Source organism: Sordaria macrospora, chromosome 7, assembly GCF_033870435.1.
Source record: "Sordaria macrospora chromosome 7, complete sequence".
In the NCBI taxonomy this organism is placed as follows: Eukaryota; Fungi; Ascomycota; class Sordariomycetes; order Sordariales; family Sordariaceae; genus Sordaria; species Sordaria macrospora.
Window position 1 is genome coordinate 2425028 of NC_089377.1, and position 12563 is coordinate 2437590.

The 12563-nt window shown below is 52.8% G+C and overlaps 4 protein-coding genes across 4 annotated transcripts; 1 reads left to right on the top strand and 3 right to left on the bottom strand.

Annotated features, from left to right (window-relative positions):
• Positions 1-12: 12 nt before the first annotated feature.
• On the bottom strand, positions 13-6121 carry SMAC4_06131 (uncharacterized protein). The gene is made up of 2 exons (XM_066090396.1): positions 5118-6121; positions 13-5054 (listed from the first exon to the last, which is right to left on the bottom strand). The coding sequence occupies exons 1-2, from the start codon at positions 5154-5156 to the stop codon at positions 495-497; spliced, it is 4599 nt and encodes a 1532-aa protein (XP_065947776.1). The 5' UTR covers positions 5157-6121; the 3' UTR covers positions 13-494.
• Positions 6122-6225: 104 nt separating this feature from the next.
• Positions 6226-8243, top strand: SMAC4_06130 (uncharacterized protein; the record flags this gene model as incomplete). The annotated part of the gene is made up of 2 exons (XM_003344798.2): positions 6226-6284; positions 6344-8243. Exons 1-2 carry the CDS (start codon positions 6253-6255, stop codon positions 8241-8243), a joined length of 1932 nt encoding a protein of 643 aa, XP_003344846.1. The 5' UTR covers positions 6226-6252.
• Position 8244: 1 nt separating this feature from the next.
• SMAC4_06129 (uncharacterized protein) lies at positions 8245-9378 on the bottom strand. Its single transcript, XM_003344797.2, has 2 exons — positions 8882-9378; positions 8245-8813 (listed from the first exon to the last, which is right to left on the bottom strand). The coding sequence occupies exons 1-2, from the start codon at positions 9060-9062 to the stop codon at positions 8524-8526; spliced, it is 471 nt and encodes a 156-aa protein (XP_003344845.1). The 5' UTR covers positions 9063-9378; the 3' UTR covers positions 8245-8523.
• Positions 9379-11742: 2364 nt separating this feature from the next.
• SMAC4_06128 (uncharacterized protein) lies at positions 11743-12513 on the bottom strand (the record flags this gene model as incomplete). Its single annotated transcript, XM_003344796.1, has 1 exon — positions 11743-12513. One exon carries the CDS (start codon positions 12511-12513, stop codon positions 11743-11745), a length of 771 nt encoding a protein of 256 aa, XP_003344844.1.
• Between the last annotated feature and the right edge of the window lie 50 nt (positions 12514-12563).

The following is a 12563-nucleotide window of genomic DNA, read 5'->3' on the forward strand; positions in this document are numbered from 1 at the left end:
CCAAGAACCAGGCCGGAATCACGTAAAGGGGGTAACGTTAAGAAATGCTTTGATACAGCTGCTATATAGATAGGTACCTATGGTAAATCCTTCTTCCAGTACCGTTGTTCGTTTTGACACATAGAGTCCCTATCCATAACCGTGTTACGCAAAACAAAAACCTAAATTGCGCCCGTCCACGACAACCAGCCATCGTGGATATGCTTTGCTTGGCATTGCATTGCTTTGCTTTGCATTGCATTGCTTTGGTTCAATGCCTTGCTTGTACACAACAAACAGAACCCAGGTTTCGTCAACCAATCAATCCTTATTGCTCACTTAACCTTTTCATAGAATTTCCTTGGCAACCTACTTACTCCTCTACTCAGTCATAACACGCTCAAGGTCATCTATCCTATTGACGACCTCTCTCCATCTTGACATCCTTTTATACAACGTGCCCCTGCTAGAACAACCCATCCATCCATCCACCACAGGGACCTCCCAACAACCTCTCACATCAACAAATAAAGCGCCCTAACCGCCTTCTCCGCTGCCGCAATATGCCACGGCCTAACATCCGTCTCGCGATCCACCACGCCTCTCGCCCTCGCCAGCGTGCCCAGCCCGCGAAAGTGCGACAGCATCTCCTTGAGCAGAATCTCGTAGACCCTGGGGTACTGATGCGGCTGCGGGATGTTTGTCCCTTCGCAGTGGATCACGTTCACTTCCATTGTTACTGGCACGTCCTCCAGTTTTAGGCCGCCCCTCTTGACGAGATAGCCGCTGGCCAAAGCGTGGTTGAGTTCGGTGAGGGAGGTCGAGTTGTTGAGGCGGTGAGCGGCGATGACGGCCCATGTCATGTCTAATTGGTCGACGAGGGTGGAGTCGGCGTCGGAGTCGGTGGTGTTGTTATTGGTGGTGTTGTCGTTCGCGGCGTTGGTGCTGCTACTGGGGCCGGTGCCGATCGGGGTTGGTGGACCCAGGCCGCCTTGGTCGGGTGAGAGGACCGAAGCTTGGGGTGTTGAAGCGGGGCTATTTGAGGAGAGAGCAGCGGATGGGATCTGGATTCTTTGCGCTGGCGGAATGAGTTGTAGCGAAGGGTTGGTGTCGACGGTTAGAAGCGTCAGGCTGACATTCGCATAGCTTTCGGATTGTTGCAGGTTGGCCCAGAACTCGATCTCCTGTTGTTCCATGGGGCTGCATTTGGTGACGACAACCCGCCAATGTACCCGTGCAAAGTGTATGTGGTCCATGGTGGTCTCCCATATCTGCTGTATGATCTCGATTATGGACCTGGTCAGTGGCCTGTCTCGCCTACCGAGACAGTATGATGTGGTCATCTGCCTTGTTCCTCGATAATCCGTCCAGGCGGCAGTAATCCACCGTTCGTCCACACTTTGCGCATAGGCGACGTGCATACATGAGTTTTCCTGGAGGAGATTTGGAGATGGGTTTGTGTTGAGTTTGAAGTCGATCGCCCGCAGGACCTGTGGCTCGAGGACGATGGCAGGCGCTGGCATGGGCCCGCCGAAGAGTGTACAGCGATCGTAGGTTTCCAGACACAGTTTGATGTAGTCGAAAGGAGACATCACCGTCACAGTTGTTTCCGAGGCAATGGAACCAAGCGGTACCAGTTGAAGAACCAGCTCATTCGTGATCGGCTTCCTGTTGTCTGCCATACACCTCTTGTAACGCTCGTAAAGATCGTGAAAGGCGGCACATGTTTCCACGACCGAACTTGGCCTGTCATCTGGGTAGACAAAAAAGACGACATAGTTCTTGTCCGTCATCTGGACACTCATTAGAGCATCTGCGAGGCAGCTCATGGGTCCATCAAACGGCGATATAGACCATTCGTCACGAACAGCTGGTTGCGGGGTCGACATGTATGCTAGCAGTCCATCCTCAAGCTCCATAACAGCTGGGAGGATATCAAACGTTCCCAACTTCAGGGATTCGTAAACACTGCGGATCCGCTGCAAAAAGGCAGAAGCGCTGTCCCTTATCCCGTCAATGTTTGGAAACACGCAGACTGAAACAATATCTTTGGTGCCTTTGGCCGGACTGAGGCCCAAACTTTCCCAGAAGCTAATAGCTGTGGGTAGCATCGAAAAGGGGGTTTCATAGCGGCGGATTTCTATATGGGGTGTTGTTATCGGATAAATGTTTCGAGTTGTCATTTCTTGCCCCATGGGTTTGGCTTGTATACGCTGTGGTTGTGCCAGTGCTATCAAAGGCACATCTTGCACGTCTGCGAATGGTTTGAGCGAACACTCGACCGCATCGGCCAGTGACCGTGGCAGAGCCTTCCGTAACCCTTGCATGGAGTACCGCACTGCTTTGGCTAGAGTTTTGCGTACCTCCTGGGGCTTCCGGTTCAGAATTTTGGGAGCGACTTGTAGCGAGCCGGTCGCTACTTGCTCGGTAAGTATTTGAGCAATGGTAATAAAATCCATGTCAGAACACGAGACATGAAGCCGCGCAGGCTCTGGATCTGCAAAGTATTTGGCGATAGAAAACTCGGGCACCTCGGGATGAGACAGCCGAGCCAAATCAATCGACCCATATGCTGGTGTATCTGCCACAACATTTTCAAGGTCTTTGAAAGAAGCAGCAGTCGAGAGGACGTCGTCATCTAGACGTCGCCTTGATATTCCTGACTTGGCGAGAGACGGCGCGTAATCGCTCTCGTCGCTCGAATCGTCTCGATCGGACGCCCAACTAGAGTCATCAGTCTCTGACGCAATTTCCTCACGGCCTGTCGAACCACCACCGATCCCATGAGCTATCCTCGCTAGAAGAGCCCCGAAGTTGCTTGGAGGTTCCTTGGGAGGTTTCTCGACTCTCGTGACCAAAGGATTCCGCAGTTCTAATCGCGTTTTTTGCATTTCTTGTACGGCCGGAACCATGTAATTAAAGGGGCCGTTCTCGGTATACTTTTTGTTAACCAGCGACAGTGAAGGGTCGAAATCAACCTTTTCAAATATACTCCTTCGTCGCTGAGAACTTGCTGTACTGGGAGATCGAGGTTTCGGCGGCGGTCGAAGCGACGCCTTGATTCGCTTGTACACAGTCTCTCGGTTAAAGGGGCTGGACTGTCTTTTGATTCCTATCGTGGAATTACGGTTGAAGCTTTCTTGGTTTGCTTGTTGTCGACTTCCTTCAGCGAGAGTACTGCGTGCATGTTTAAGCTCGGGTTTGGTGAATTCTGGCGGCGCTGGTTGCGGAATTGTCTTGTATTGTTCCACTCTGTCGCTAGTTTGGGGAGCTGAGTTAGTTGGTTGGCCCGTATCAGCAGACAAATCCATTGCTGTTCCCATCTCTGGTATTGTGGCGAGATTCATCTCGACACCTTCGGGTTGTTCGTTGAGTTGTTCATCGAAGAAGTTAAAGTCGGCGTCGGTAAGCTCATTGCCCTCGAACATGTCTTCTCCGAGGTCGCCGAACATATTGTCGCCCTCCAGAAGATTCCCGGCCTGTTGCTCCCGCTTGATCTCGCCGCTTTCCCAGCCATTGCCAAAATTCTGGACATGGGGGGCATTGTTCTGCAGCACAATATCTATGCCACCCATCGAATTGAGCTGGGGTTGATTTGCAGGACTGGCAGCAAAGCCCGTCTCGACAGAGGAAGCCATGCCTAAGGGTTGAATTCCGTCTGGAGGTGTCGGATACATTGCGCTGGAAGCGGTTATGGCCCCGCCATTGCTTGGCCGGCGCAGCGCCATAGGCGACGCAGCATTGATCTGGTTGTTATTTGAATCAGCATCAGCAATACTGCGAGACACGGCTGCCAGCACCTCCCTCTCATCCTTTTCCTTCTTTCGCTTTGCGATGGTCTCTTCTCGCTCAGGAAATCCTTGGCACCATTGCCTCGCGTCATCCACCGGGTCTAGCGAGTCGGATGTGCTCGCCGCCAATGCCTTGGATGAACGTTTATCAGCTCCAACATCGATCCTTGGTTTTCTAAAGCAAAGCACCGATGGCCAAGGCGCGATTTGAGGTGGGTGCATCAGAGGAGCTCTCTTGGCGTCTTGCCTGTGTTCGTATGGTTTTCGCTGCAGGAAATGAACGTTGAACCAGGAGCAGCCATTGATCAGCGAGGGTGATATACCACGCATTTGCAGTACTTTGCAACAAGTTGCCTTCCATTGTGAGAGCCTATCGGTTGGATCCGGCCTTAGGCGACTGATTTGGGTGTCTGGTGATTGGCCATACCCGCTATCAAGTCCATACAAGTCTCCATCCACTGGGTTCATCATGGAACCGAATGCTCCAAGGGGGGCAGCAAGCACGACTGGATTGGATGGAAGCATATTCGACCGCGCCAGCTCCGCAAACGATGCGAGTCCCTCTAGCAAAGAGACGGAAAGAGAAATGACGAGGGTCCCGGTCGATGTAAGGTACACGCGAAAAGTACCCAAGGCGGAATTATGAGGCTTCGGGCCTATGATGAACTCGTCCAAGTAGTAGGCTTGGTTGGGAAGCAATATCGACCTGTGATCCAGCGGGATTGCTCCTATCGTGTGGCATAACGAGGAGGACAGAGATGCCAGGGTCGCAGTGATGAAGAAGTCGTATTTCTCTTTAATCGGCACATGGGCGAAGCGATCCGAGTCCAACATTATATGCGATGCAGCTTTGTTGTCCACAGCCGGTGCGCCGGCCATAGCTCCTCCTGCTGCCGTGGGGAAGGCCGACGCCTGCGGATTCCGAAATGTTGGGTCAACGGCGGAACCAGCAGATGACGAGCTGTTTGGAGTATTGAGAGAGTTTGTCCCGAGCTGCCTGCTTCTGAACAAGCTGCTGGGCTCAAAGCTGCCTTCTCCAGACAAGCCTAACGAATAACCGCAGACCTCCATCTTGGCGGTGAGCCCTCTTTCCTCGGGTCCCAGTGACGAGCCATCCTTGGTGGTCAGGTAAAATACCCATATACATCGCCTAGTTGTATCGACGTGGACAAGGTGGCCATCGCGGCGCAAGGCATCTTCGACGACCTGCGGCTGAAAGGTGTAAGAGGCCGTGTTGGCGGCAACGGGTTCGTAAACGCGAAAGGCAATGGCGGAAAGATTATTCTGCAAAGAGAGACGCGTGAGTAGGGAGGGCGGACGGTCCGAGGAGAAGGCAGGCCAGCATACAATTAGCAAGGTATTGGTATCATAGTCGCCAGTGTCCATATCTGAAATAGAGATGCCTTTGTAGGCGGAGTCGCAAAAGTCGTAGTGACCATGCACTAGGCGCAGAGATGTCGTGTTAGCGAAGTGGGTGCTGGGCGCATGTAGGCCGGTGACGGTGACCGGATGGATGGTGGGATGGCGTGTTGTTGTTGAGATGAAAGAAGTCTATTGTGGCGGCGCTCGGAAGTGGAAGTGGAACTGGAAGCTGTGGGAGCTGAGCTTGTGCTTCAAGCATGGATGATGGACTCGGTAGTTGTTGTCTTCTTGTTAAGCTGTATGTGTAGTGGTACGGATACGTCGTTGGGATGCTGGACTCCATGGCAGCAAGTTACAAGGCCCCTGTCCAACAGCAGCGCGAACCGTCGCGAATCACCGACGATGCGCCCACAAGGTCATTTGTGGGTTTCGGGAGATGGTTGGGACGGAGATGGGAGCTGCAAAAGGCGGGGGATGGGGGTCGGTCGCGTTTCTTAGTTGCTGACGAATGCGATGGTATCGGATGGGATTCGATGTTTGTCTAGGTTGGGACCGAAGGATGGAGTCTCTGGTTCAGCAGTTGGGGGTCCAGTTGGTTGTTAACGAACGAATACGGTGACGGCAGGCAGTAATCGTGATTTCACTTCGTTTGAACAACACGGGCATGGAGGTCGGTCGGCTCGAGGTCCAGTAAAGTTGCAGTTGGGTTTCAGTTCGGGATGCCGATGCGACAAGGCGAACAGCCAGTTCGGATCAGCGACGGGGGTGACCCACATTATCCACAGCCTGGGCAATGACCCACCGAAAAAGACCCTGCCGCCAACTATCAATCCATGCCTGCCAGTGCAGTGCTGAGTGCTGACGCCCGGAGGTCAAGTGGAAGCTCCCGTCTGTCAAGCTTATCGCCTTATCGCTTTATCACCGGTTCTTGTCCGCCTTCCTCTTTTGGCCATGATGGCGCCTCCTCAAAACTTTCGCAGATTTTCTGCCGCAAAAAAGTTCAGATACGGGTTAGGGTTATTCTCCAAAACTTCCCTTCAGCAGATTCCCTTGAAGCTTTCTCTTTCTCCAGCATCTTGCATCCTTGCCCCATCCATCACCACCAACAACACCACCCACCATGAAGTTGACAAATCCCGGCGCGGTGCCAGTGTATGTCTAATTTTCCGTGGAATCAGAAACCTGTTGTGAAATGCTAACAACCTATGCAGATACACCGTATCTGGGCCGTCGACTGCCCGACCCCTTCCAGAATGGCTCGCCCGCCGCAGAAAGAGATCGGCCAAGTATGAACCCGAAGAACTCAACAACTTCGAGCTCCTCCAAAACTTCGACTTCGAGGAGGCTAGTAACTGCGTCCGCGTCAGTGAAGATGGCAACTGGATCATGAGCTCCGGTACCTACAAGCCCCAGTTCCACGTTCACAACACCCAGGAATTGTCGCTGTCCTTCGCTCGCCACACAAAATCCGAAAACACCACCTTCCTCATGCTCAGCCAAGATTACACCAAGAGCGTACACCTCCAATCCGACCGTTCGATCGAATTCCATACCCCCATGGGATGCCACTACGAAGTCAGGCTCCCGCGTTTCGGCAGAGACCTCGCATATCTTCGCCAAAGTACAGAAGTGCTCATTCCCTCTGTCGGCTTGAGCGCAGATGGTTCTGGCTTGGGTGAGGTTTTCCGCCTTGATCTGGAGCGCGGCCAGTTTTTGAGGCCATGGCAGGTGGATGTTGGTGAAGATGCGCCCGGTGCTGGTCTTCAGGGCAGCATCCATGTCGGAGCGGTCAATGTCGCGACGGTCGCCGAGTCTACACATGGTCTTTGCGCCTTTGGAACAAGCATTGGCACAGTCGAATTTTACGATCCTCGCAGCAGGAATCGCGTCGCTGTTTTGGGTGGCCAGGAAGGCGAGGTTACTGCATTGGATTACAGCAGGGACGGCCTCTCCATTGCGCTCGGAACAAGCACGGGTATTGTTCAAGTTTTCGACATGAGAAACCCTCGCCCGCTTATGAAGAAGGATCAGGGCATGGGTCTTCCCATCAAGAACATCATCCACTTGACGACTCCTACCGAGGAAAAGAAGCTTCTTACGGCCGACAAGAGAATTATCAAGCTCTGGGACGAACAGACTGGCGACCTTTGGACCTCGATCGAACCAACCGTCGAAATCAACCACGTGGCGCATGTCCCCGATTCCGGCATGTTATTGACCGCGAACGAGGGCAAGCAAATGCACAGTTTCTTTATTCCCAACCTCGGCCTAGCTCCCAGGTGGTGCCATTTCCTCGACAACATGGTGCACGAAATGGAGAACGAGAAGCGCGTCGACACATACGACAACTACAAGTTCCTTACGATACCCGAACTCAAGCAGCTCAGCTTGGCTCACTTGGTTGGCAAGACCAACCTGTTGCGCCCGTACATGCACGGTTACTTTGTACATTCCAAGCTGTACGATCAGGCTCGTCTTATTGCCAACCCTTATGTTTGGGAAGAGGAGCGGGCCAAGCGCGTCAAGGAGAAGGTTGAGAAGGCCCGTGAGAGTCGTATCAGAGGTGTCAAGAAGGTCAAGGTCAACCAGAAGCTTGTCGACAAGATCGTGGATCGTTCCGACAAGAAGAAGATTGCCGCTGGTGTCTTGGGCGATGACCGTTTCGGCAAGCTGTTCGAGGATGAGGAGTTCAAGGTCGATGAGATGTCCTACGAATTCAGGGCCCTCAACCCCAGCACCCAGGTTGGCGGACAAGAAGTTGCAGTACAGCACGTCAAGGACGACTCTTCAGTTACCAGCAACAGCGATGACGAAAGCGATCCCGAGAGCGAAGTCGAGGACATTCGGAAGAAGAAGAGCAAGGATGATGTGGTCATGCAGGTTTCGTCGTCCAAGATCGCGGGCGGCAAGGCGAAGGATACGGCATTCGGCCAAAGAGCCCCCAAGACTGGGCGCGTCACCAAGACCCGTACGGACGTGGTCGGCGAGCAGAAGATCACTTTCGTGCCCGAGTCCAAGAAGAAGAAGCAGGCCGAGCCCGAGGCGGCACCAAAACGGAGGAGAGATGATGGGAGGAGAAGTGCGAGCACGAACACCTTTAGACGACTGTAAAACGCCAGAACCCTATCGGTCCAACCCTATATATCATACATGTGAAGAAGTCATGGTATCTTTCATATCAACTCCCCAGGCCGTGGTGAACCGGCTGAAAACCATCATTACCGTCTACGGCGTTTCCTCTTTCCGAATATGAGTCGCAAAGCAATAGGCTCGCGCGACCAAGCGATACCCAAAATATACCCCAAGCTTGCCATTTTCGTCACCAAATGGTTCATTATTTATCTCAACTCGTGCTGTCCTCCAATCTACTACCCTAGTTTGCCACACCGGCTCACTTGCGGCTAAAGTTGATGCGTGTTTTTCCCGACTTCTCCGGCTTCTCCAAGCCCTTCTCCAAATCCAGGTGTTCGGGTTTAATGCGGGGTGTTGGTGGCACATCATCGATCCTCACGCGGCCCTTATGTTGAGATCGGGTTGATCGGAAAGATCCCTTGACTGATCTGGGGAACTCGCTGCGTCGTGGTGTCAAAGCCGTGACGACCCTCTTTGCCGACCGTCGGATGGTCTCCCTGACCTTCCACTCATGCTTCTTCGCCATGAAGAAGAGAACTGCGCTGCTGACTGTTGGGATTGTGTCAATTGCTTGTTCGGTCCATGCGGTATTTCTGGTGTCCTAGAGGAAAACTTACCACCGAATATGGTGACGACACAAACAACCACAATAATGGCAATCAGACCACCTTGGGATAGCCCGACGTTGTTCGTCGACGTCCCGGACGCACCAGCGATACTTCCATCGTCCCCCATGATTGGACCAGCACCGACGCTTCCGGGGTTCGCATCCGGCTCGTAGTTGGCGTTTGACGACATGACCGTGGTTGATGGGGGTTCTCTTCCTCCCTTTATACGACTGCCACTGTTGTCTCTTATTCCAAAGGCCCGGCCTCGTAGTGATGAGATTACAGTGAGATGTCGGTCTGGTGTGTTGAAGGGGTCAATATCGGATGAGGTGAGACCACTTTTTTGCGTTGCCCGGCAAGCAAGGTCGAAAACCGATAGGAAATGCGACGCGCGACTGTCAAAGTCGGGTGATGGATGGTATGACAGTGGGAAGAGGAAATGCGAGAATGAGAAAAATGGAACGGAATCGGGAAGGAGGCGTGACCAAAAAAAAAAAAAAAAAGAAGAAAGACAGGGCGTTTGGGAGGTAAAAGTGTAGGTGGTAGGTGGATATGTATTGTATAGACGCGATGTGCTTCGGCGGCTACTCCTACTCCCAAGAGATGTATATGTGCAACGTTAATGGTCAACACCACAGGCCCTCTTTTCTTTCTCACTCGCTCAGTGGTTGCCTCTCCAAGAGTCCAGAGGATCTAGTGTATCTGCTAGGTTTAGCGTATTGTAGTAGCTTAAAAGGACCCAATGCCCCGTACCCTACCGTGATCTGACGATGCCCAATCTTTCAATGCGGACGAGATCTTCACCTGTCGTTGTGTGACGCCGAGATTCGCCTGCGTCTAATCCCCCCTACTACTGTGCCTGGGCGTGCCTGGTTGAACCTAGTCGATTATCATGTTGTCCCACACACAATCAACAAATCCCATCACTGAACTGTTGTTGCATTCGGCACTTTGTCTTTCCATTGCTATATTAAAGAACGGCTTCTCGCCTTCCCGAGTCCATGCCCATAGGAGTGGCCAGCGGCGGTCGGCGGCCTGGTCCTCATACTTGCATCCGTCCTCTCCTGTCCTTTTCTTACCGCCACCGCCGCCGCTCCAAGTCCCACGTGTAACTCCCTCGAGTCCTCAATAATTCCAAGCGAAACCTACTTCCAGTCTCTCCCTCCCAGCAATCTTCCCAAACACCAAAAGGCAAAAAAAATTGTTCAACAGGTACACCAGTCGTCCAGACCCCAATCAATCCAAAGCGGCAACCGAAACGACCGAATCCCCGCTCTGATTGGTTGGTGACAATGTGTCTAACATGTCTGCAAGCGCCGGGAGTTGTGAGCCTTTATGCCTTTCTGGCCAATCAGAAACCTCAAAATGCTAGCGTACCTGATCGTTTCAGGGGAGAATCACAGTGATGGGTTAGGAGTGGACGGTGGCCTGGCGAGCCTGGGTGGGTTGCGGCGCATTGTTACTGGGCGCGACAGGGGGGCATGTCCCATGGGACAGGGGCATGAGGAGAATGTTAGACTCTACACTAATGGTTTTGTGTGACGAGGTGGTGTTGTGATGTGTGTGGGTGGTTTTTACGGCAAGTGAACATCACATCGATATGATGATCCTATTTTCTGTGTGTGCGTGTTTTTGTGTGGAGAGTGGTTGAAATGATCAAACAGACCACGTGGGTTTGGTCACTGTGACTGATGATCACTTACGCTCGCTCTCTTACTCTCCATTGCACCACCTATCATTATCATATGGACGGGGCAAAAGCATATAAGGTGATGTTATGCTTCTGTTCATTTTTCATTTTATTTTTTTGGTCAGATTGAGTATGTGATGCCCCCGCGCGGTGATAGTGATGACAGTGATGCTGGTGAGTGAGGCACAGATCATCACGGTCGGGAATGGCTCGGAAGTATGGTGTTGAGTGGTGAAATACAACGAGTGGTTTTCCCATCTCCGTCAAAAAGATATGGAACCTATCTTTTCTCCCGTTCGAACCCCTCTTTCTACTTTATTTTGTGCGTCAAGGATAGGCTGACGATTGCATCTTCGGCCGGCTCCATATGTTTTGTTGCATTATCACTTGCTCCAGAATTCACCGGCACATTCCTGTTAATGAGGGGCGAGCCCCTATCAAGGCCCTCAGCACAATGTGATCGTCGTGTCACTGACCTCATTTTCCTCCGGGTTCGGCTAAGAGCCTCACTCCAGTCCTCCCAGGTCCTCAATCGGATACTCAAACCCCCTTCCCCAAGAAGATCACGCCATTTGAATCCTAAATCCTTTATGTTGCGCTTTGAGACGAAACGAGATTAACGAAAGCGCTGATGTTGTCGACATGGGGAATTCACCCAAGCAAGTGTCACTTACCGCCGACCGGAGCAGCAGCCACGAGGGTAACTGGATCTGAAACCAAAGTCACGGCAACTTCATACTTGTAATGCAGCCCATAATTCCAATTGTCCGTGTCGCCATCTCCAAGCCCTATAAAACTCCGTGAACAACGCACATAGGATAGAAGGGAGGCCTAGATACCGCCCTTTGTATCTTTCACATGAGCTTCCCCCAAGAGACATTCTCGAAGTGGTGAAGCGTACGAAAGAGATCGTCTGTGATCAAGTCTTGTCGTCGGGGTGCCTGGAAAGAGTAAGCGAAAGAGTATTCTGAACGGTGCCTTCGCATCTTTTGCTTCAAAGCCTGCCTCCCGATAAGTTAATAATACAAACGGACCTGTCTGTTATCCGTGCTTTTCAGAGCATGCTGCGGATGCTCCTTGGAGCTTGCCCCAACAAACTTCGCTGTGTTTGTCGACACAATGCTACCCATGAATTAACGTTCCCGTTGACCTCCAACTTCAAAGACGAACCCCATTCCTACTACACCCTTTCACTGACCCAAATAGCTCCTCTGCACCCCGCCCTAATCACTCCCGTCAACAACCAATGCGGCTCCGCCTTCTGCGCATCATGTTCAACCGCGTGATCCAGATGCTCCAGCTCCTCATCCCGTATCCTCCTCAGCGTGTTGATCAGATCCCTAAACTCGGCCCCAACTTCATACCCCTCGGCCTCCCACTCACTAACCATCTCCAGCAGCCTGCGGATCTGCGCATTATAATGCCCGCCAATCTCCGTCTCAACCGCCTCGGTGCACGCCATGGCCGCCTCTTTGCCCAGCATAGCAGTTCCCCAGCCCAATCCCGAGGCCATGACCGACCAAAGCGGGTACAGCGCCGTGGGCCGCACGCGGTGCCGGTAGATCAGATCGTTGAAGGTGCGCAGGTGCGCCGCCTCTTGGTCGTACATGTGCTTCATGAGCGGACGCAGCGAGGGGTCCCGGGTGACAAGCGGCGGGGTCTGTCCCGTGTAGATGAGGGTGGCGGCTAGCTCACCGGCCTGGTTGACGCGCAGGGCGGATGAGAGGAACTCACGCTGCTCGGCAGTGAGGGGTTTTTTACCCTTGGAATTTGTCGACGACGACTTGGAGTTTGGTGGTGGTGATGTTGAGTTGGTTCTGGGAGTTGTGGAAGCGTTGTTGACGCTCGAGGAGCTGGTGTCAGGTGAGGCCGGGGAGGAGAGGAAGCGCGCGGCGCATTGCCGGACTTGTCTGGTGGCCGCGAGGGCTGGACGGGTTGCTGGGCGAAGCATTATGGCTGTGATTGTCTTCTTGATCTTCCGGGTTGAAGCAAGAACTGCGA